General features: G+C 32.4%; 1 protein-coding gene across 1 annotated transcript; it reads left to right on the forward strand.

Annotated features, from left to right (window-relative positions):
• The first annotated feature begins 1,181 nt into the window (after nt 1-1,181).
• On the forward strand, nt 1,182-23,384 carry LOC128169808 (polycystic kidney disease protein 1-like 2). The gene is made up of 20 exons (XM_052835875.1): nt 1,182-1,376; nt 2,216-2,376; nt 2,502-3,340; nt 3,495-3,733; nt 3,859-4,033; nt 4,168-5,427; nt 5,546-5,574; nt 12,812-12,897; nt 14,625-14,852; nt 15,006-15,172; nt 15,272-15,442; nt 15,572-15,718; nt 15,822-15,892; nt 16,314-16,412; nt 16,908-17,060; nt 17,246-17,354; nt 21,211-21,383; nt 21,542-21,712; nt 22,808-22,892; nt 23,119-23,384. The coding sequence occupies exons 1-20, from the start codon at nt 1,182-1,184 to the stop codon at nt 23,382-23,384; spliced, it is 4,824 nt and encodes a 1,607-aa protein (XP_052691835.1).
• Nucleotides 23,385-23,573: the final 189 nt, after the last annotated feature.

The following is a 23,573-nucleotide window of genomic DNA, read 5'->3' on the forward strand; positions in this document are numbered from 1 at the left end:
TTTTGATTTATCTATTCATTTAGATACTTTTACAACACAACAACCGTTTAACTTGTTAATAACTATAATTATTATATATTCATCGATATTTTTGGGAGTTGATTTTAATCAACTCTCCTATGCAGTTACTCTGGCAAATCGAAAGTGAACCAGTATTTGGACCTAAGCACAATTCATCACCGCTGACAATACTTAGTTCTCGAAAATAATCGATAAATTCCCTGTAATGAATTCTGAAGCACTGTTTTTCAAGGAAACTTATTTATGAAAACCATAAAAAATAGTCAGATTATAAATGGTAGGAACAATTTAGATATGTTTTGAAGTGGTGTGTATTCCTACACTAGAGATTACAATAGTCTCGTTCAACCAGACGATCGGTGGTTTCCGTAAATTTTCGACAAGCAGAGAATCTCTCTTGCTTGTCGGAGATTAACGGAGACAGCCGAGCGTCTGGTTGTACGAAACTAGGGTCCAATATTGCTTGGATCCATACAATTTTTCAGAAATATTTAGATTACTGATACGTACCTTGATGGAATTAATAGTATCTTTAAATATTACACGGCATGATTCATATTGGTTTTATCGAAATTCTTTTCGGAAAAGTCCGAGTATTCTTATTATAAAAATTGTGCGTAATGCAAATAAATACATGCGTAAAAACCACTTGCCATGCAAAATAACGTATCGTTGATACTAAAATAAATAATAATCGATAAAATCAACTAGTGCTTCAGTACTTTGATTTTATATTGGTATTGTGTTTCGATTTTCTGGATCATCGCGCTGGGTTTTTTTAAATCCATATTACACCTCTATGATACTGATGATATAGTACACAATCACTGCGTCTGTTTTATGGCATTTCTGAATGAGTTCGTTTGATAAAAGCTTTATTAAATAAATAAAAGTCAAACAACTGATTTTAAAAAGATATTTTTGTAATTTTAACTTTCTTGAATTTATCATTATAACAATAACTTGAACCAGAGAGTCGAATCTATTGTCATGCCATGCGCAAATTATTAGATCAAACTTGATGCTTGAGTAATTACCAAAGTCGCCAGAGTTGCATCTAGCTTGACCTTATGATCAACGCTTGGCAACTCGTCGTGATCAAATCCTCTGGATCAAGTTATAACTACGATATTAGATATTTGCGAGATAATGAAAGTAAAATGAAGAATTTATGCATTTTACAGTGGAAAGTGACCTTTCTCTCTGATCACAGACCAGCACATGTGTACTTTTATTTGATAAGCGTTCATACTGGATTACGGAGAGATGCTGGCACAAAGTCAAACGTACAGTTTATTGTAACAGGGGAACTTTGTGATTCTGGAATTCGTGTCTTAAATGATGAGAAAACAAAGGTATTTGCCTATTTAAAAGAACCGAATCAAATTTTTCTATTTTAAGTACTCATCAACCGGAGGTTCAAGTGTGCTTTTTTGTGCTTTTGTTTTCTAGCCTCAAACCGTCTGTCTATCTTAAAACTCAACACTTTGAGACTTTGGACTCTGAAGCAACTTGGCATATTTCAATAAAATAGAATAAGAGTTAAATCCCTTTCAAATATGGAAAATAATTAAAAACAAAAATTAAAATGGGTGGATATATGCATTGTATCAGGATCATCATTTCGGTCCCAGAAGGAGTTCAAAGTTAAACATAGGGATTTAAAGTGACAATGTTTTTTTTAAATTCTGGCATAGTGTAGTAAAAATTTCACCTTCCTGACATTCTAACACCTAGCTGACTTTGGGTGTGAGAAATTAAGAATTTATAAATGTAGGGAAACATATTTAAAGATATTTTTCCTAAGATATATAATCTTGCAGTTTGGTAGATTACTGTTTGGTAGAATCGTGTCATAAATAATTACATTAAATTCAGCCTTTTTCCTCATTTCACCACCCATCACCCCCTTACCTAAGTGTGTAAAATAAAGATTTCGAAATCTTTAAGGAAACCTTCTAAATGGCTGTCTGAAGATAAGCAATGAAGTTTATTAGTCGTCACTTGATTATAGAATGATAGAGGATCAAAATGACGGAAGGTTAAAATCAGAATTTCGACATCGTGTAAATATATATACTTTTTAAATAACTGCATTATTATTACCTGAAATAACATTTATATAAAATTTGCTCGATTGTTTATTATCATGATTTATTTCGATTTTTATAATTCAACAAAATATCTTTTAAAGGGATTCTCTGCATCAAGTGTGAAAAAGTTATTCTTTGGAACAACAGAGCCTTTAGGTGATTTATTGTATTTACGAATATGGCATGACAACTCTGGTCCACCTGGATATCAAAGTTGGTTTTTGGACAAAGTAATTATCGACGATTTGCAGAGCAGAGATAGGTATTTACATATAGTACTGTGAAAATACGATAAATTAAACAAAAGTATATTTCATAGAAGTGATGTTTCTTGTTAGTCGCATTTATGCACAATAATTTATGAGCATGGTTTTATCTTGATTTTAGGTATTTTTTTTATTGTAACAAATGGCTGGCTATTGATGATGGAGATTGCAAGCTCGATCGCATTATTCCGGCATCAGCACCCAATCTTATTTCTCCAAAAACGCGTCTAACGGACGAAACCCAGACTCAAATTACGGAACACCATTTGTGGTTATCACTGCTTCTCCGTCCACGACAAAGTAAATTCACACGTGTTCAAAGAATCTCGTGCTTACTTGCCCTGTTATGTTTGATAATGATATCAAATGCCATGTTTTTTCGATCATCCTCAGAGAACCAAAATGTGGATCAAGTGAAGTTCGGAGTTCTTCGAATTTCGTCGCTAACATTATACGTGTCTTGTATTGGAATTTTAATTTCAACTCTACCTGTTTTATTTGCTTCCTATGTGTTTAGACATATAAACAACGGTTTAAAAACAAAACAAAAATCTTCTGAATCTAAAAATATCGACAGACCTTATAAGAGTAACGATAACTTAGTTTCTCTGTCCGATGTTGATACTGATGTTTTTCAACAAGAAGACGACAAATTTCCTCATTGGATTTACTACGTGGCCTGGGTAATTTTAGCAATGTCCGTTATTTCATCCTGTTTTTTTTTAATCCTATACAGCATGGAATGGGGCGATACGAAATCAGAAGAATGGCTTTCTTCCTTTGTTTTCTCTCTAGTGGAATCCTTAGCCGTAGTCGATCCGATGAAAGTACTTATTATTGCAATAACCTCTTCAATTTTATTCACAAACTGGATGCAAGAAAACGCACCTAAAATCAATCTATGGAAATTAAGAAAACTATCTTTGATTTCGAGAAGATTTCAAGATACAAACATTTCGGGTGAGAAAATACGAATTTCAAAACACACAGTATTTTAAGCATAATAAAATGCAACATGAATTTTTATCTGAGGGTGTAAAATTTAATATAATGCTAGAGAAATTTTTAAAAAGTGTATAAACAAATTTTGATATTTTTTTAATACTTTACAAAGAGATCGCTAAATACGTACTTCCAACGTATGATTTGATTTCCGAAGAGGAACGAATGGACTTGAGGAAAAAATGTCAAGAAAAATCCAAAGCAACATCAGCTCTAAGAAACCTTGTGTTTTTCATCGTATACATCATCGCAATTTACTTAATAAGCTACAAGGAACGGGACCAGAGAGCATTTCATTTAAAACAAAATTTGGACAATCATCTTTATTTAGGAAAGGATGGATTCTCAACTGTAATTGCATTTTGAAATTATATTTTGTTATTAACAACATATTTTAATCATTTTGTTCTGCGAAAACCCGTTTTAAGTAATTAGTATGATAATGTTTAATAAATATTTTTGTTTGTACTTTTTAGATAACAGATAAAAAAGGTTTTTATACGTGGTTGAATGAAACCTTTATCCCAACGTATTACCCGGTCAATAATTACGCAAGTAAACCCTTGGAGGTTGTAGATCGTCAATGGTTTCAAGATATGGCTAGTATTCGTGTTGGACCTGCCCGGCTGCGACAAGTTCGAATGAAGTCAGGTACAGTTAACAAAACAAAAAGAAATCACATTTTATTTCAAAGATACTATTTATATTGACATTAAACCACCATACTCAATTTAAAAATTATCTTATGTTAACATGAAAACTGCTATAATTATTTACAATTTTAGGTAGTTGTAAATATTCAAAGTTGGTTGGGACCTACCCATGCATAGAGACGTATTTGGAACGAAATGAAGACCAGAGTTTGTATTGCTTGGAATGGAAATCCTATAATGAAAGCATTTGTGGAACCAACGATTATAAAAATCGTTTTTATACAGCCGATTCTTGGAAATACACTAAAGCTAGTGACATATGGGGAATATCAAGAATGGGAGAGTACAATACATACAGCGGGGGTGGATATATTTTAAAGTTTGTAGAGGATAGAGAAAATGCTTACTTACTTTTAAAAGAGCTCGTTGAACATGATTGGATCAATCGGAATACGCGTGCTGTTTTTTTAGAATTCACGATGTACAATCCAAACGTGAACCTTTTTGTCTATGCCATGCTACTTACAGAGTTTCCCGAGGTTGGAAGTGCACTCACATGGGTTGACTCGCGAACATTTAAACCCGTTTTGAATTTTTCATCCCTGGGGTTTGATCTTGTTTTGGCGTATTTCATATTTGTATTTTACTATATTTTCCTGCTATTCAAAATTCTGCGGAACTGTTCTCAGTTTGGTTGTAAGACATTTTTGAAAGATCCTTGGAACGTTGTAGATTGCATAAGTACATTTTTGGCATGTTCCTGTTTTGTGACAATTGTAGTAAAATTGGACTACACGAGTAAAGCTGTGGATATGTTTTATGAGGACAAAATGACTGCTGCCAATCGATTCATAAATTATGGTCACATTGTAATATGGGATAATTCATTCAATTTTTTCTTTGCTGCTCTTGTTTTTGTGTCAACGATACAAATCTTGAAAATTCTAGGGTACAACAAACGTTTTACCGAAATTCTATCAGTAATAGCCTATGCAAGAAGGGATCTGCTTTCTTTTGGATTAAACTTATCCATATTAATTATTGCATTTATCGTCTTTGCATATTTACTTTTTGGCTCAAAAAATGAAAACTACAGGTCTCTTTTCATAACGTGTGGGAGTCTAGCCAACACGTTTATTGGCAAAAATAAATTTGATTCTTTAGTCATTGCCTCGCCGTTGACAGCCCAATTCTTTTTAATGACCTACGTATTTTTTGTTATTATGTTTATGTTAACAATTTTCTTGTCGATCCTGAATAAAAGTATTTCAGCAGTTCGAGCAGAGACGGCCGGGGCTTCAAACTCTCTGGGAATGATGCACATCGTGAAAAATTCATTCAGAAACTTTGTTGAATTTTTCTTCAAACCTAAAAAAATAGAAAAGTTGGAGAGTAAGTCTTTGAAATATACTTTTTTATAATCAATTTTTTTGTATATCAAGATATTTTCGCATTTGTATGTAATTTTAAAGATTTAATTTTGAATATTTTTTTATGATTTTAAATTTAGAATATGTGCTGTTTAAAGCAAAAGACGAAGTAAATGCAGGCAATACCTTGGTATTATTAAAGGATATCATCACTGTTCATTTTAAGGTTTGTGTGTCTTTGTAATAAAAAAATAAAGCTATTATCAATCAATGTTATATTTAAAAAAAAAACGTTTCGAAATTCCTTTTTCCTATAGGTATCAAAGGAAAGCAACAGTAGGGAGGAAGAGTGAAAATTGAAGCAACTTTTTTTTAAAATTTGCTTTCTCCTTTAATTAATTAATTGCTAACTAAGGAGGAAAATGACGCAAATTTTTTAAAGAAAACACATACATTAATCTGATGCACTGTTTGAGTCAAGTGATGACAATTAGCGAAAAGAACGAACGATTATAGTGCTTATATGTATATATCACAAGGAAATTCTCTGGAGCTTCTTCTCCGCCTCGGCCTGGTATTGGAACCCACTTTCTGTGATAGAATTATTTTACAATAGTTTGCGTTATTTCTCTCTACAATGAATATATACAAATGTTTTCGTCATATAAGAAGAGCGGTGCAGCCCAAACTTCTTTGTGTTATCTAAGTTAGTCCAAAGTATTATGTACATGGCTGATACACTGTAATTCATACGATATAAACAAACATTTAATTATTTTTTATGGATGTGGGATTTTGAGTATGCATTTTATGTGCATTTGTATAATATAAACAAAAATATTTCCCTAATTATTAATCTCTCCAGCTCGGTTTTGCTGTGGTTTGAATACAAACATTTTTTTATAGAAAAAAAGAGAACAAAGACATGTGATGCAGAAAAATAGTTCATTTCTCTTTGAGTTTTATTGTAACATGGACTTAACTTAGTTTATAAAAAACAATATTTTTTTTTTAAATAATTATTTTGAACTAATCAATTAACGAACATGTTGTAAAGGATAAAAGTCACAATTTGACTTTAATTATTTTAAAACGCTAATTTCCTGGACAGTGTTATTTCCAACAGCCGTACATTTGATTCGAAGTGGCCAAATTCTTACGCTATAAAGATAAACATTGTCTATACTGATATCTATGAACATATTTCTCGTTATGTGCCAATAAAGTTCAACGTTGGTGTTAAACGTAAATAACAATTAAAACATTTCCTCTTTCTCGATTATTTTTCATACGCAAAATCCTTAAACTATTTGATAAATTATAGTTCTATGTGCGGTTGGAATGTGAAGGGAAAGCCTATGCTTTAGCGCTATTCGGTCCCTTGTTTTACTTCTTTGTTTGGAATTGGCTATAGCTAGGGAAATAAATGAAAATAAATTTGTAAATCGCTAGTGTAATTGTGACTTCTTGTATGTTTGCGGGCAATCAATAATTTTGATTTACAGAAACTGTTAAATTAAATATCGTAAACCTTGTCTGATGTTTGAAAAGCTTATATTTGAAATTTTAATTAATAATGCGTTGATTTTAATTGAAACAAAAAATTATCAATATGACAAAACATATTTTAGATTTGATTTAATAAGCTTGCAAAAGACAAACGCCCAAACTATTTTCTTTTTCAGTGTTAGACTTTTTATTTTAATTTTTGTTTAATGTTTAAAAGGCATGGTCACAATTGGTCAAAAATTATTTTTCTGATTTGAATAATTGCAATGCTTTAGTGAGGCATTCTAAACAGGCAAACAAAATTTGAGTGTCATTTGTTGAGTTGTAAGTGAGTTACAAAGCTGCTTACAATTTTTTGACATGTAAACAAAACTGTTGTTTACATTTGGAATGTTGAAGTAAAAATTTCAAATTTAGAACTAAAATGAATATGGTTTTCAATTGGTAAATTGAACCTTTGGAAACAAAAACAGGGCACGAGCCTTGTTTACATGACACAGATTTGTGAGCTCTGTATCTTGCTTAAAACTTAAAGACCGACTCTGAAATTCCATTTGATCATTAGAAATGCATTTCTAAACAGTTTAAATAATAATGCATTTCTAAAGAGTTTAAATAATACAAAAAATAAGAAAATTTGTCGAAAATCGTGACCATGCCCCTTTAATGTGAATGTAGACATAACTTTTTCTTTATATTTCAGCTAGAAAAATTAAAGTAGTATTTATTTAGACTAACAATCTAATTCTAATTATAATAATTGTTAGACCATAATTAATCACCTAATTGTCTACAGACTTTTCTATTTTTCCCGATTACGACAAATAGCACACGCGGGTGTGACCGGTTATCAGCAGAGGATGCTCACTCCGCCTAGGCACCTGATTCTACCTCTATCTTTTAGAGGTCCGTGTTGCTCTGCTTTGAATTTGTAATTCGTTTTATGGATTTTGAGATTGTTGACAGTTTGTTATTGTCATTTTTCACTTTTAAAATCGCTCCTCTATGATGCACTAAACAAGATTTAACATAATAGTGTACGGGTTAATCTCAGAGAAACATCTTGATAATTAATAAATATAAGAATGTTAGCTAATCAGATTCAAGTTTAAAAACAAGTCTTATAATAAATTTATAGTGTTGTCTCATAACTTTATGGACGACCATTTTATATCAAGTTAAGTTTTCCCTGTCATAATTGTGTATAACATATCTGTCCGATCTGATATTCATTACTAAATCATGCTAACAATAATAATTCAAACATGCACTTGGCCATGACTTTATTTCTACACACGACATCTCGGAGAATTAGGTAATCTGCGATAAAGACCCACACTAATTTCGACAACAGTGATTTCATTGCCTATCTGAAAGGTCGCTCTGAGAAGGGATGTTGTTAGATCTTGTGTAGCGTATCATAGTAAAGCGGTTTTACAAGTCACATTTGATATTTTAGATAAGTATTTATTACACGTGCAACAAAAATATGATATATGTGTATTTTGTGACTGCATTCATTTTGTGTTAAAAAATAAATCAATTAAAACAATAAACATAATGACGTCTTAGTTATTTCTTAATCTTTGAACTATAAGTCAGTATATTATATCATATTGTATCGAAGCACCGTCAAAATTTGGTGAAATAAACAATACGTATTGTGTTAAAGAGACACTACAGCTAGTTGACCTCATCTTGGTAATTCTTTTTCAAACACAGTTCAAAAAAGATTAGAATTTGCGCATATACTGAACGTTCTAATCTTTTGTACTATTAATAATAAGCTTGAGATTATGTGCTAAAAATGTTCCGGGAAGGATTTATTGCGAATAACAATTGTTCTATAGGGGATAATATAGATTTACTTATCACTTATGAAAATCAAAGTTTTTTTCGTTATTTTTAAAATTGCATGTTTTGCGTTATCCTCCCACATTAAGGACCACATCGCGAAAAGCATTCGTACCAACGAGAGACATTAAAATAAGAACTTACGTGTCAATTGTAAAAAACATTGCTACTGATAAAAGCAAATGAAAGTTTCCTTGATGATACGGATCTGTTTCATTAGTTTTGAATTATCATGTTCAAAACTGAATGAGATATAAGGAAAATAAATACCCGATTTTACCGCCATTGTGGACCCGGCATATGTTAGAATTGCATCATCGTAATTATGATCCTATACGGGAATAAAGTAAAATAAAACATTTCTTAATTTTTATAAAATAAGAAAATATTGATGAATAAAACGATCTTTAGAATCGCGTCACGCGAGGCTTTCGAGATAGTTGCAGTCCCTGGTTGTAAATAAACGCATATGAAATACATGTATTGTATTATAGAAAGTATACTGGAAATAAAATTTTAAGATAATAAAGTTAAAAAAAAAAGTCCATAACTCATATTGCTCGGACAACGACTGTGAAACTTTTTTTTTTTTGGGGGGGGGGGGGGGGATTCACTACATATTATGTGAACTAGAACTCAAGAGTTTAATGTGTATGGCCTAAATTAAGAAGTGAAACGGAAATCGATATGCTATTTGTAAAGACAGAAACCAATACCGGTTCTATTGGTCAATTCTATTGTAATATACAATCGATCCTTTAAATTTCTTCCTTGAAATTTTTTTTGCATCACGTGATTTTTAATGGAAGCACTTGTCAATAGAATATTGGAGATCCTTTTTTAGAAATAAACTGGTAGTGAAAATAATTCATGCACAGGATCGTGCACATGACAATATTAAATAAAGCGTCTAAACTCTTCATGTTAAGACATTTCTATACTTGTTACGCCTCATAGCGTAATACGAAAGGGGGAAGTGGAAATGCTCGGCAGATCTAAATATCAAAATATTTTTATAGTAAAATGATGTATTTATTTGACACAGAGAAATCTATTATTTTTTATCTCTTACAAGTTATCTAGTTCGCACGTGTGTTTTGTTTCCATCTCTTTTGATTATTTTCTTGCCAAATCTGTCGAAATTCTTAGCTTTCATTCTCTTGCTGAAAGCAACGCTTAAATCGATCTGCATGCGTTGGGGCACGAAAGGCTGGGCTAGCAATATTTTCAGTATAGATCGTCTAAAATTATTAACTTTACCAATAAATTGAGAATTATTTTTAGATATTACAAAGCGTACACACAAAGGTCATACGTTTAACTTTGCAAGAAAACATATTTAAGTTATGGAAACTGCTATTTCATGGGATTTGCACAAAATGAGCCGTAGTGTCTCTTTAGATTATCGATAGAATTACTGAATAAGCTTACATACTTATAACTCATTTAGTTATTCTATTGCATTCTTATAATCCTATAAACTTACTAGTATATGTACAAGTAATTTAGCTTCATTTCTAAATCTGGGCAATTATCTTTTCCTTGATAATGAAACTATATTCTTTACTAGTAGATTTACGTTCTTTTGTATCTCGTTCAAAAAAGTCGAAACCATATAGGCCACATAAAAGCTGCACATAGTTTTAAATATGCTTCTTTAAAAAGAATGAGAACAAGCAATGCCATTACCTAGTAGATGTAGTATGACCTAGGCTTTTGTTTCCGTCACGTTTTTGTGGTTGTAACTAAAAGAAAATGCCTGTCAATTAGGTGCAATTGAAATTGATTCCTTCATTGGCACAGAAGAATTTTCTTTTTACGGAAAGATTCATATGGTTATAGTGGGAACTGTACGTCTTTTCAGAAGCACTCGGAATACTTACGTAAGATTTCAAAGAAATTTATTCGTTTAAAGTTTTAATTCAATAAAAAAGCCCATTTACAAATTATTTTTTTAAAATAAGATTGATATCCATAAAATAGAAACGATGCAAATTGCTGACTGCAGTACGAGATCCAAGGTACTTTTAATAAACCATTCACTTTGACATTTGATTGATCCTTCCATTATTTATTCTTCAATTAAATATTTTTAATTAAAGAAGAATTATTAATTTCTGTAGGTTAGAAATTTTTACTTGATCAAACTTTGATGTATTGATTGTGGATTTATCTTATATCTATAGTCATATAAAATGAAAACTTTAAAAGTTAGTGGAAGATAGTTCTTCAGTTACGATGTGGACACGAGGGCTAATTTTTTTATTGGCGGTTACATGTCCATGCCTTCATGCCGAGAACTTTGGTATGTTAGTATTTTATTTTTATTAAAACGTATTTTTTATACGTTATTGTTTTCTAATCAATGCATTGAAAATCTAAATTCTTGGATTGCCAAGTCTAATTTTGGACCGTCATAAATTAATTTCTAATAACAGATAAAATTCTATATACTGTACATGTACAATGTATCATTATACTATTGATATGGTGTATTTTTTCGTTAATGATAAAAAAAGGAAATAAAAAAAAAATATTATAAAATCTTAAATGTATATCTGCATAAAAGGAATGTTAAGTTACGACTATAGCATAAATCATAAACAATAATTGGTATAAATATAAACGCCATATTATATGTATATTGCCTTTGTAATGGTAGAAATATATATTAAGTAGAAAATTATTAGAAAAAAATCGTAGGATTTGCTTGCCCACTGACATTTAACTGTTCAGTGTATAAAAAATATGATATACAGTGTAACTACCTAAACGGTTTTTTTTAAATGACATTGGATAACATTGTTTTGTCTTCAATATATTTTATGATTTCAAGCATAATATTATCAAAAAACACTATTAACAATTTGTTATGACGTTAAAGGGGCGTGGTCGCGATTTTGGTCAAAAGTCATTTTTCCGATTTTAATGTTTACAATGCTTCAGTTAGGCATTTCTAATAGGCAACCAACATTTTAGTGTCATTTGTTGAGTTATAAGCGAGTTACAAAGCTTACATTTCTTTGCTATTTATAAACAAATCTTTTGTTTACATTTTGAATGTTGAAGTGAAAATTCCAGTTTTAAACCTAAAATGAATGTGTTGAACCTTAGAAACTGTTTATTTATGCTTAAAGTTAATAAAAATATTGACTAATTTGTTTGAAAAAGATTTTTTACAGGTATATCGAACCTATGTAAACAAAAAACAGGGCACGAGCCTTGTTTACATGACAAAGAGTTGTGAGCCTTGTATCTTGCTCATAACTCTACGACCGACTTTCAAATTTCACTTGATCATTAGAAATACATTCCTAAAGCATTGCAAATAATAAAAATTATAGTTAAATTGAATTTGACCAAAATCGTGCCCATGCCCCTTTAAAAAATCAAATGTAATGTCTAAGATATGATATATTCTAATAAATGAAATCAAGAATTGATAATAAGAAGTGCTGTTTCCTTTTTTTTGTTTAGAGAGCATGATTTCAATTTCGACTGAGACTCAATACATAGTCGAGCCTAATGTTAATATCAAAATCGTTGTAACAATCAAGCTGTATAGAAATGTATCATCGGTTGAACTGTTTTTCGGAGATGAAACTGCCAGTAAAATATACGAAAACGAGTTGTATATTGATAATTCAACAGACACAACAGCTGTTTTTGATAAGCTGTACAGTTCGCAAGGAAACTACACGTTGAAAGCCTCGGTTATGTACGCTGGCGTGGAATACCAAAAAGTTACAGATATTTATGTTTGGGAACAGCTTTATGTAATTCTAACAGTACCAAATAAAGTCTTTTCTACAGAAGAAACTGTAAGTTTTAGCTTTCGTAACGTTCCACGTGAAGATTTTAACTACGCCATTGATTTTGGCAATGGTGAATCTATCACTTATAACAAAAGCACATACGAAGATGATTTTAACAGTAATACGCACTTTTCTCAGATGTATTACCTTCCAGGAACATATCAAGTGACCTTAACAGCATGGAATGTGTTGTATTCCCAGTCTTACTCTTTGGATATATATCTACAGGTACGTATTCCGTACAAAGCATTGTCTTTAAGACCATACCATGAGACAATACCGATTCCGGACGGGAGAATAGAGTTTCTTTTAAGGTATTCCAGTTCAAAGCCAAATCCTACGGACGTAGTGTGCAAATATCATTATGGGGACATTGAAGAAACTGAATATGTTGATTTTACCAATAATAGTTCGTTTGCAAAGGAATATTTTTATTCAACGGCAGGTACAAAGATTGTTTTGTTTCTATGTTCTAACGATGTAAGTAGCGAATCTGTCAGATCTATAATAACTGTAAGGTCTTACAGTTTAAAAGAATTCGACTTCTCATACAATAGACCAACGCCAATGAGCATGGCTTTAAAGCGGGTGACACCTTCTGATGAGTATCGCCATTACTACCGCTCTGTCGTTGTTCCAGTCAATGTCACCTTCACTATTACATTGCTAGATTTTAGATGGTTTCCTCCTGGCATTGAAGTATGGTGGGACTTTGACGATGAAACTGGTCTCGATAATTTCATTTTAAAAGACCAGACGAGGACTCACGTGTTTTCCTCAAGACGTGGCACGTACCACATGACTATTAAAATGAACGATTCCAATTCTGGACTACAGTATAAACGCTACGTTCCTATTACACTTGGGGTTATTGCGTTTTCTTGTTACCCATCGGCATTTGATCTTAGATCCGAGAATGTCAGTTTGATTGCGACAGGAATACAAGGCGATTCCAACTACACTTTTGATGTCGACTCGATGGATTTGATTCTACCTTATCGTAACTTTGACAATGTTAAAAACAATTTGAATAAAAATTGGCGTACTTTTAAAAATACAACAAAATATTCAAAATATGGATTTTACATGCCTTCTGTTCTTGGAAGTAATGGTGAAAGAGTTTATGTTGATCAGCCCATTATAGCTGACTTGTCTTTGAGTGATGGCTTAGAGCTTGTCGTCATACCACATAATGTTCCTTTGCCCCCAGGAAGCGTGACGTTCAGAATAGAACTAAGAGAAAACCAAAGAGATAGGCCCTTCGTCACCTGTAACATGACGTCAGGAGATGCAGTAGATCGGGTCAGTGTGTTTTACAAGAAACAAAATGTGACTAGACTCAATCCTGTGGTATTCAAATACACATATACAAGTCTTGGAAATCACACTGCGACTTTAGTATGCACAAATTATATATCTTCCAAAAAATGGATGAAGACGGTTTCGGTTATTAATAAATGTTTTAATTACAATGGTGTATATGACCGTCAGTACTCAATACCGACTGATCCAATGTATGTCTATACATCGGAGAATACCTACATTGCCAACAAAATGCATATTATGTGTGATGATGACTTAGAATTTAACTGGACATTTTTTAGAGCAAACATTGTTGGGAAAACCAATGAAAGTGTGAATTATGAAAATCCGATGAAACCACTGAAAGGAGTTCTGTTTGCAAAACAAGGAACCTTTGTTGAAGGCTTGTATTATCTTTTATTAAACATTACACTTAAAAGTACATGGATTACAGAGTACACATACATCCAATTCCTCGAAAGAAAACCGTTTGCATACATTCAACACGGACACTACAGAATAAGCAATAAACAAGGAAAAATTTCATTCAATGCTAATGAAAAATCGCATGCAAGTTATGGAGATTATGGAGAAAATCTAAATTTGACATTTACCTGGAGTTGTGAAAGGTATTTACCAAACTATTTCGTCTGTGATTATTATTATTATTCAATACATTTACAAGTCCATTTATGCTATGGTTTGTGTCACTTTTATACTTGTTTTACTTTTATTTAAGAATATCAGCGATCAGTCTATCTGGGGAAGAAATACTCATCGATTATCAAATCATAGACGAATGTTCCCTTCTGACTGTGGGACATGGTATTGCAGAGTTTTCTGGTATCCCAACTGATATTGCTCATTACGCCATCACCGTGACAGTAAACGAGGGACTATCTCAAGATACCTTCACTCAAATATTGACGATGCAGGATCATGATGAAACAACAATGATAAGTATTAAGTATGAAATCATTTTAGTTGCTATATTATGAGTGTTGTACAGTTGTAATTTTCATTTACAGCTTCTACTTTGTACATGTAACCTTAACTTCATCTTTTATACAAAGTATTAACAGACTTTAGTACATTTTGATTTTGTTTTTTGTCGTGCTAGTTGTAGCTTGAATTGTAAGGACAAAGCAGCTGTTTCGTCTAAATTATCCCTTGTTGCATGGTGTGAGAGTTGTTCATTTGACGATGACCTGCAATATGATTGGCGTTTATGGCAGGATGAGAATGGTTTAGGACGATTCACGCCATTACAACATCTATTCCAGCAAGGTACTGATTGTTAATGATAAAACCGACAACATAAGATCTCGGAACATTATTACTTTGTGACAACGAACCGGTGCATTTCATTTTTCCAATTCCTCACAGGTACCAATCAGCAAGGGTTTGTGATACCAAAGAACGTTCTCTCTCAAGGAGCAAGTTATATTGTCACACTTTCTGCTAAATCTGCCGATAAGACTGAAGGAAAGGTCTTTAGAAAAATTCAAACAAACACGGCGCCTTCTGGGGGAATCTGTACATTTGCTCATAAGATAGGTAAGCTAAAGTTTATAAACTCGTATCTTTAATCGTTTAGGGTTTAAAATAATATGTAATTGTGATATCCCTATTTCTATTTACAAATGTATGTGCATTTGCATTCATTAACTGGCTCTTCTCATTCAGATAGCGTACCACTTCTAAGTGTTAATTGCTCTGGTTGGACGGACGACGATGATAATGGGAAAGCGATGACCTATCGATATGAGACAGTCACCAAGCGCCAGTTAAACAAAGGAATAATTGACGTAATAAGCATTCATTATGACGGAAGTAAGCTTACATTTTAACTTAAATCTTATAAAGACCCAGCATTTCATAAATGATTTGTTCGTTTTTTATTCTTATTTTAATTTTTTTATGTTTTGTTTTATAGGCGAGAGTAGCATTTTAGATGTACCAATTCAGGCAGGGGATCAAGATTTTGAATATTTAGTAACCGTTCGTGTCCGGATTTTTGATATCTATGGAGATTACGGAACATATTCTAAGGAACTTGTGGTAGACAAAAGCATATTGTATTTACTTACATTTATCATTAATATAACATAATGTATTTTTCCCATATTATATTTCTGTTTCAGATAAGACCACCAAATCCGCCATTAAATGAGATAAACGTGGGGAAAATTCAATTGAATTTTGCTGACTTTACTGTAAAATATATTTATTATAACCGCTCGGGAAACGATCTGCAGACGATAAATTTAATCGGAGCAATGGCATCTACGTTTGAGCGAGTTTCATACGTGAGTACATTTAATTAAAGGACATCCACAGCATGTGTTTTAAATAGCCTTTGCTTATTACATAAAGTAATACAATTTGTTGATATTTTTTATCCCATTTGTTATAATTTCTGATATAGACTGATGAATCAACGACAGAAGAAGATGTGATGAGAGGAATTGATCATCTCCACATAGACAATTCTTTAAATGAACCCATCTTCATTGCATACAGGGAAGTACGTAAATACTTATCGATTCTTCAACTCTCTGAGTATTAGCTTAAAACATTTATGTACAGCAAATTAAAACCTTTTCAACCCTCGTTCCTTATAGGTTTGATTTTTAATCATTATATGTCCATCGTAGAATAATTTTTGGTTATACGATTTTTCGATAATTACACAAAAACTACAGAAGAAAAGGCACTGCCAAATGACTGAATTGAAATTACTTTACTTTCATCAATATTCGCTACGATTACTTTACTTGGATTTTATCAAACTCAAAGGACTCATACATTTCAGGGCATACATTTACCTTAAAAAATACAAGTAACATGTACATGTATATTCATATAATTATATCTTTTTTGTTAAAGAGAACCAAACTCTAATACTTCTTTATCGGTTTTTCTAGTCATACATTAATATGAACATACATTTTACAAACTTTGAAAACGGTCTAACAGTCGATTACCATGAAAGATCATAATTAAGTTCTCTGTAATTCAGAAAGCGTTGGAGCTCTTGCAGTGTCTACAGAGTACACTTCATCCGGGTTGTTCTCAGTTTAACGATCGATTCAGTCTGACAGATATTCAACAGATTTACAGCACCCTGGAGGCAATCACTCGATATCAGCCATACATATCTTTAGAAGCAGTTGTAAGTAGTGCAACATTGTTCATCTACATTATCAATTATGAACGTAAAAGTTTTGATTTATGAGAATCCTTCAAGTATGAAATTGGTTTATATATAATATATAACGGTCTACTTCAACAAAAACGACTGCGTGCAAAGCCGTTCTTGAAATGGATGAACAATTGAAACATTATTATTTTTTTTAGAATCGTACAACGGATATATTGGTGACAGTTAACGATTGTCTTCTATATGCAACCAGAAGGAATCCACCCCCAGTGAAGAACACTGAAACTATTTCTGATGTTGTAACAGGTATATGTATAATGGCCCAACTTTCAAGGACAGAAATTTTCAACAGTTCTCAACAATCACCTTTGTTTCAAAACAGTTGAAAATTAATGATATACGGCTTGGTGTATTCCGAACCACTTTATACAACTTGAATGCAAACTATGTAAATATCATGTTAAAGATTGGTTGTCTTGTAAAAATAGAAGGGGATTAGTCAGGATACAGATCATACCTGTGCCACAAACACATTCTGAAAAAATAAAATAACTTTGAGAGGCGGTTCTTATGACACCATCACTTTAGTGTATTGAGGGTCACTTCAGAGTATTCAGTAGTTAAACTGGCAAAAAACAACCTGACAAAAAATTATTAATGAAAAATTGCCCTTAATCTAAAAACGTAAAGAGATCATCATTTTAGTCCATTTTTTAAAAATTATATTAGATTTAATAAACCCCCTATGCATGGCCTGTCCATTATTTCTGTCGAAACGCAAAGCAAATATGAAGGGCATCAACTAATGTAAAAAGAAAGTTCGACTTTAATAGCCCTAGCATTGTAAAAGCATTGCTTTGCATACATAAAAAACATTTAAACGAATTATATTCAAAACACAAGTGTCTTGCATGCATTAATACGGATACTGTCACTGTGTACACTCGTGATTGGAAATGCCCCAAACTATATGGAGCTGAGAATGCAGTCATATGGTCTACATTCAATAATGTTGCAAAAAATATTTAAAATTCTTAAAAGCATTTAAAATTGCCAATAAACAGTTTGTCAATTTTCGTCAATTATTAAGGCTACAGTGTAAATGAGAGAACATTGAACAGCGTTTTTGTAAATAAAGAGGAAAGCGAGCACATTTATTAACTAATCACACGTGATTTGTTTAATTGCTGATATTTTCTCTTTAAATTTTGTATATAGGGAAAACTGACATCTTGCTGATGATGAATTTTGGGTAGTTTCATTAGTATATATGTTTTGTATATTGCATAGTGTCAAACAGACACGAAACGCGGGGTGGTTCGGAATACATCATATGACTGTATTTAGTGCTAAAATGAAGGATGCAGCCAAAAATGTTTTTTTAAAGCTCATATGAACTGAAAGTTCAAGTGAGCTTTTCTGATCACCTGTTGTCCGTCGTCTGTCCGCCTGTCTTCCCGTAATCTTTTTACCTTTGAGAATTCTTTTCTAGAGCCACTGGGTCATATTTAACCGAACCGTACTTATTCTTATGGTAAGGGAATTCTAAACTATTAAAATAACTGGCGAAATCTTTTTAAAAGGGAGATAATCCCGAAACAACAAAACTAGGCTGCATGTTTTAAAAATAGTCTTCTTAAGTACCACTGCACCAGAGATGCCAATATTTAAACCAAAGCTTGCATATATGATAAAAATTGCAAATTGTTAAAAGCGTGACAAAAACCGGGGTCCGCAGAGGGGTTCAAGGTTTAACATAGAATATCAAGGGATAATTATTAAAATCTTCTTCACAAGAACTTCAATGCTATAATTTGTGAGATTATTATGCAATCATATCCTCATATCAAGGTCATTGTGACTTTCTTTTACTTTTTAATACATGTATTTATTTCTAGATGTAGCTCATTTTCTAGTTTAGTTATTTCTTATACGATAAGACCAATGACATTAATTTAGATTGGTTACTTGATGCATCTTAGATCTTAGGAAATGATGTCCAAAAAAAAGAAGGCCTTTTATAGATTGTTTAAATGTATTGTCAAATTCTTAAATATAGGAAAGGTTTTGTAAGCTTCACAATATTTAGAAGAGTTTTATACTAAAACGTTTCGAAAAGGAGAATGATATTAAATCTGTTGTCCAGGTGAGCGATGTGACTCATGGACCATTTGCTTATTATGTGCCATTAAAAACGAAAAATTAAAAACAAAATAATTTTAAAATATTATTTTATGTTTGCTGTGTTTCTCTTTTTTTTCAAGCTCTCTTCTTTGTTTTGGACAATATTCTGGATAAAATGCTACCTTCTCAACTACAAAACTTTGATGAACCCTTGTCAGAAGAAGGAATCAAAGAAGACATTTTAAGACGTATCCGGCAAATTCTACAAGAGTCAAGTCTTTTACGACAAAACAGTGGGAATGTGACAGTTGATTATGGAGTGATCAATCGCCAATCACATCTCATTTTTCAACTACGTGCTCGAGAAAGAATATTTCAGGCTGAACAGCGAAAAACGGTTAGAACTTTAAATAATGCTTAACTACATTTATCAACTTTTCAGTACAAGTACATATTTCATCTATTTTTTTTGTTTACTGACAGGCTGAGAGTTGTTTTCCAAAAATTAAACGATTACTGTCGGTTGCAACATACGTGCTCCAAAATACTCTGGTTGTGGGAGAAAGATATTCCTTCCAAAATGGACTTGGTATACTTGAAATAATTATAAATAAATTAGCATTCAAAGATGTGATCCGGGAACCTGAGAAGTATTGCAAAGGAGTGTTCAAATCCAATGGATCAGAATATCACGATTCTGATATCTATATAGGGGTGGGTATCTACTCCACTGATCAATGAGTCTATAGCTACTGACCAAAGACCAATGCTCGCCAAGTACCAATTCTTGCCAGTGCATTGCACTGTTACGTCATTTTATCAACATATAAATAAAACGAGAAATAACGTAACAATGCACTGGCTTGAAAAGGTTCTTGGCGTGCATTGGTCTTTGGCCAGTAGTAATATTAATACACTGTACATAAATATATTACATTGAACTTTACTGCTAAAGGAAATTGAGAAACTTTCATTTTTTATTCAAAAGTTCTAGTAATATGATTATTTTGTGTTCTTAGTGAATTAACTAAATCTTATTTACATCAATCTGTTTTATAGATAACAAGTTTTCTGAAAAATCCCTATATATATGGTGGAAATTCTTCTGCAGTAACGTCGGTTGTTCCAATTATCAAGGTTCCAGTAAATATTTCAGTTGATGCAAGGATTCCTAATAAAGCATTTTTAGAGTATAAAAAATATATACCTTTAATCAATCCAGCATACCCCGAACAGATGATTTTCTTCACGTTCGACGTCACGAATGATGGAGATTCTGTGATAATATATTTCAAGCCCGATGATTATGACCGTACGCGCCATCGAGATTTGCCTTTGTATTCATTTTACTTCCGTGCTGACACTTTTCCTACGCTTACAAAATTTGATTTGAAGAAAACATTGGAAGTTGGAGATTGGACAGAGTACGGTTTTAAACTATTTATTCAAAGCGGAGTGTGTGAAAAGGGCATTTGCTATCTCGGGATAGAACCTTTAAAAGGTAACTAAATAACCTTATTGCATCAGATACTGCCAGACAGATAGTTTTGTTATGATGTCTGGTATGACAATTACATGTAGAATTATAATTTCAAGATGACAACTTTTGGCACAATGTTACTATATATACATATATTAAGAATTCATCGTTAATGACTTAATATATCAATTCCTGGCTCCAGAGGACGACCCTTTCAAGGATTTTGAAGATAGAAGAAAGCGAGAAGCTGTTTCTTTTAATACCACAATCAGCCCAGTTATAAACACAACCAATGACTTGAAGTCAGCCGAGTTCATCCCAGCGGAATCAAATTTTAGTGCTATCTTTATCACAACTGGTTGCCGAACGTGGAGTGATGAAAACAATACGTGGAAAATGGAAGGATGCGAAGTAAGAACTTTAGTGAAAAGTTATACTTATTTGTTCACAGAGGCATTTTTGCTACAAGGTTTTGGTATCTAAATTAACTTATGTCGTCTTATGAGTTGCAGGTGCTTCCTTTGAGTGATTTGAATGACACAGTGTGTCGTTGTGTAGGAGAAACATTCTCATCCTCTTTCTACGTTCCCCCAAATGTCATAAATTTTCTGATGATTTGGAACAAGTTTGACTTTGACAACGCATCCGTATATGGGATGCTAATAGCTGTGTTTGTCATCTACATTTTGTTGGCAATAATTCTACATCGACAAGATGAAAAAAATAAACAGGTAATTTATTTTCATTTAATGCATTGTTCTACTTTTGTCTCCATAAGTTAATTAATGCATGAAAATGTAACTTAATATTCATTTATAAATTTGATTTACTCAAAAATTAACAGTTCCATAATCCAATATGATACGCACCTTAATTAATTATATTGCAGCACCAGGTTGCATTCCTTTGTGATCATAAGGAGGAACATTGGTATTTCTACTTGATAAACGTATACACTGGGTTTCGCAGAGGAGCAGGTACAAAATCTAATGTCTTTTTTAACTTGACTGGGGATTATGGTGACTCAGGAGATCGTTTTCTGAACGATGGAAAAACTGAGGTAGAATTTAGGTTTACAAATGTGAAAATTCAAATAATGAAAAACTCAAATAAATCTTGTGTTATTGATAGAAATATTTCATCAATGATGAAATCACAACCGATACTATCATTTAACTTACAGGGATTCCCAACTTCTAGTGTTCGTATGTTCTTCTTTGGGACTAGAAAACGTTTGGGTGAACTAAGATATTTGAAGATTTGGCACGATAATTCCGGACCAAGTGGATTTCAGGGATGGTTTTTAAATAAAGTTACAATAAAAGATTTACAGACAAACAAAAGGCAAGTGATAAATCTCTTTACTCCTTGACTATTACCGTTTATTTGCCTTGATGGAAACGTCATGGTTTTTTATTCTTTCAGGTACACTTTCCATTGCAACAATTGGCTGGCTCTTGATGACAAAGACTGCACAATCGAGAGATATCTTTTAGAATTACCAAACGAACACTCCTCGTTGCCTACTCTCCTAAAGGACCAATCACAGCGGCAGATGTCTGAACATCATTTGTGGATGTCGTTATTTTTTCGATCCGATGGACTTCAATTTAGTAGTGTACAGAAGCTCTCTTGCTTGCTTGCTCTGGTGTGTCTCGTTATGGTTTCGAATGCAATGTTCTTCAAATCTTCGAAAGAGGAACAACATATACAGCAGTTTAAACTGGGAATTCTTCGATTTTCCGCCTCCACATTTTACGTTTCCTTCATGGGAGTTTTAATTTCAACTTCCCCAATCATATTTGCTACTATGATATTTCAACATGCAGGAAAAATGAGAACAATTACGAAAAGTAAAAACGAAAAGAAAGATAGACTGGAAACAGATTCCTTGAATTTATATTCTGAAATCTTTCGTGAACATAAGACTCCATTATCTCATTTGCTTCTCTTTTTGGCTTGGTTTGTTATAGTCATCGCGGTCGTGTCGTCGAGTTTCTTCCTTATTTTATACAGTATGGAATGGGGTAAAGAAAAATCTGAAGAATGGTTGTCATCTTTCTTTTTTTCATTTTTAGAATCAGTGTTGGTTGTAGATCCAGTAAAAGTTTTACTTATAACAATACTTTCATTGACTATTCTGAAACATTTGAAGGAAGAGGACAACCTAAAAGTTGATCTTGAAAAACTTGGTGTTTTAGCCTCTTATTCTGGAACATGGGAAACGGAACAAAATATTGGTATTTTTCTCTTCTTTACAGTCCTTCATTTCTACAAAAAACCCGTATAAGTATAGTTACGCGGTTATGATTCAAATTATAATAGAAAATAGTAACACATTGCACACATGGTATTAATTTTACATTTTTTTCGTATGGATTTTCTAGAGAAATAAATTCAGTTGTTAAAATGCGTTTGATCAACTTATTCTGTAAAATATCATGATTGTATATATCTTTTTCATAGAGAAGAGAGAATTGCCGAGGTGTTCTAAAATATCTAAAAACAGGATTAGAAAACTGCGGAAAAAGTATGAGGATGAAACAAACGCTAGAAGCGCCTTGAGGGAGCTGTTGTCTTTCACTATCTACATCATCGCCATCTATATAATCAGTGTCACAGAAAGGGACAAGTACTCTTTTGGTGTTAAACAGAACATTGAAAACTATCTTCTTTACGGTAGAAATGGATTTAATTCGGTGCGTTATCTATTCAGAAATCGCAAAAACTAAATTTGAAAAAAAAATAATGAAAACATGTTTGAATCGCAAATTGTTGCTCCCGCAGTAAGAAAATATTAAACGCTATGCACAGGCACTACTCACATGTATGTTTGTTTTTTCAATAAAATTATTTCTATATTGACACTACAATACAACTTTTATTTAGAATGTCATGGTGCCCCTTTGTAGATCAACAAC

This window comes from Crassostrea angulata, chromosome 1, assembly GCF_025612915.1.
Source record: "Crassostrea angulata isolate pt1a10 chromosome 1, ASM2561291v2, whole genome shotgun sequence".
Taxonomy (NCBI): Eukaryota; Metazoa; Mollusca; class Bivalvia; order Ostreida; family Ostreidae; genus Magallana; species Magallana angulata.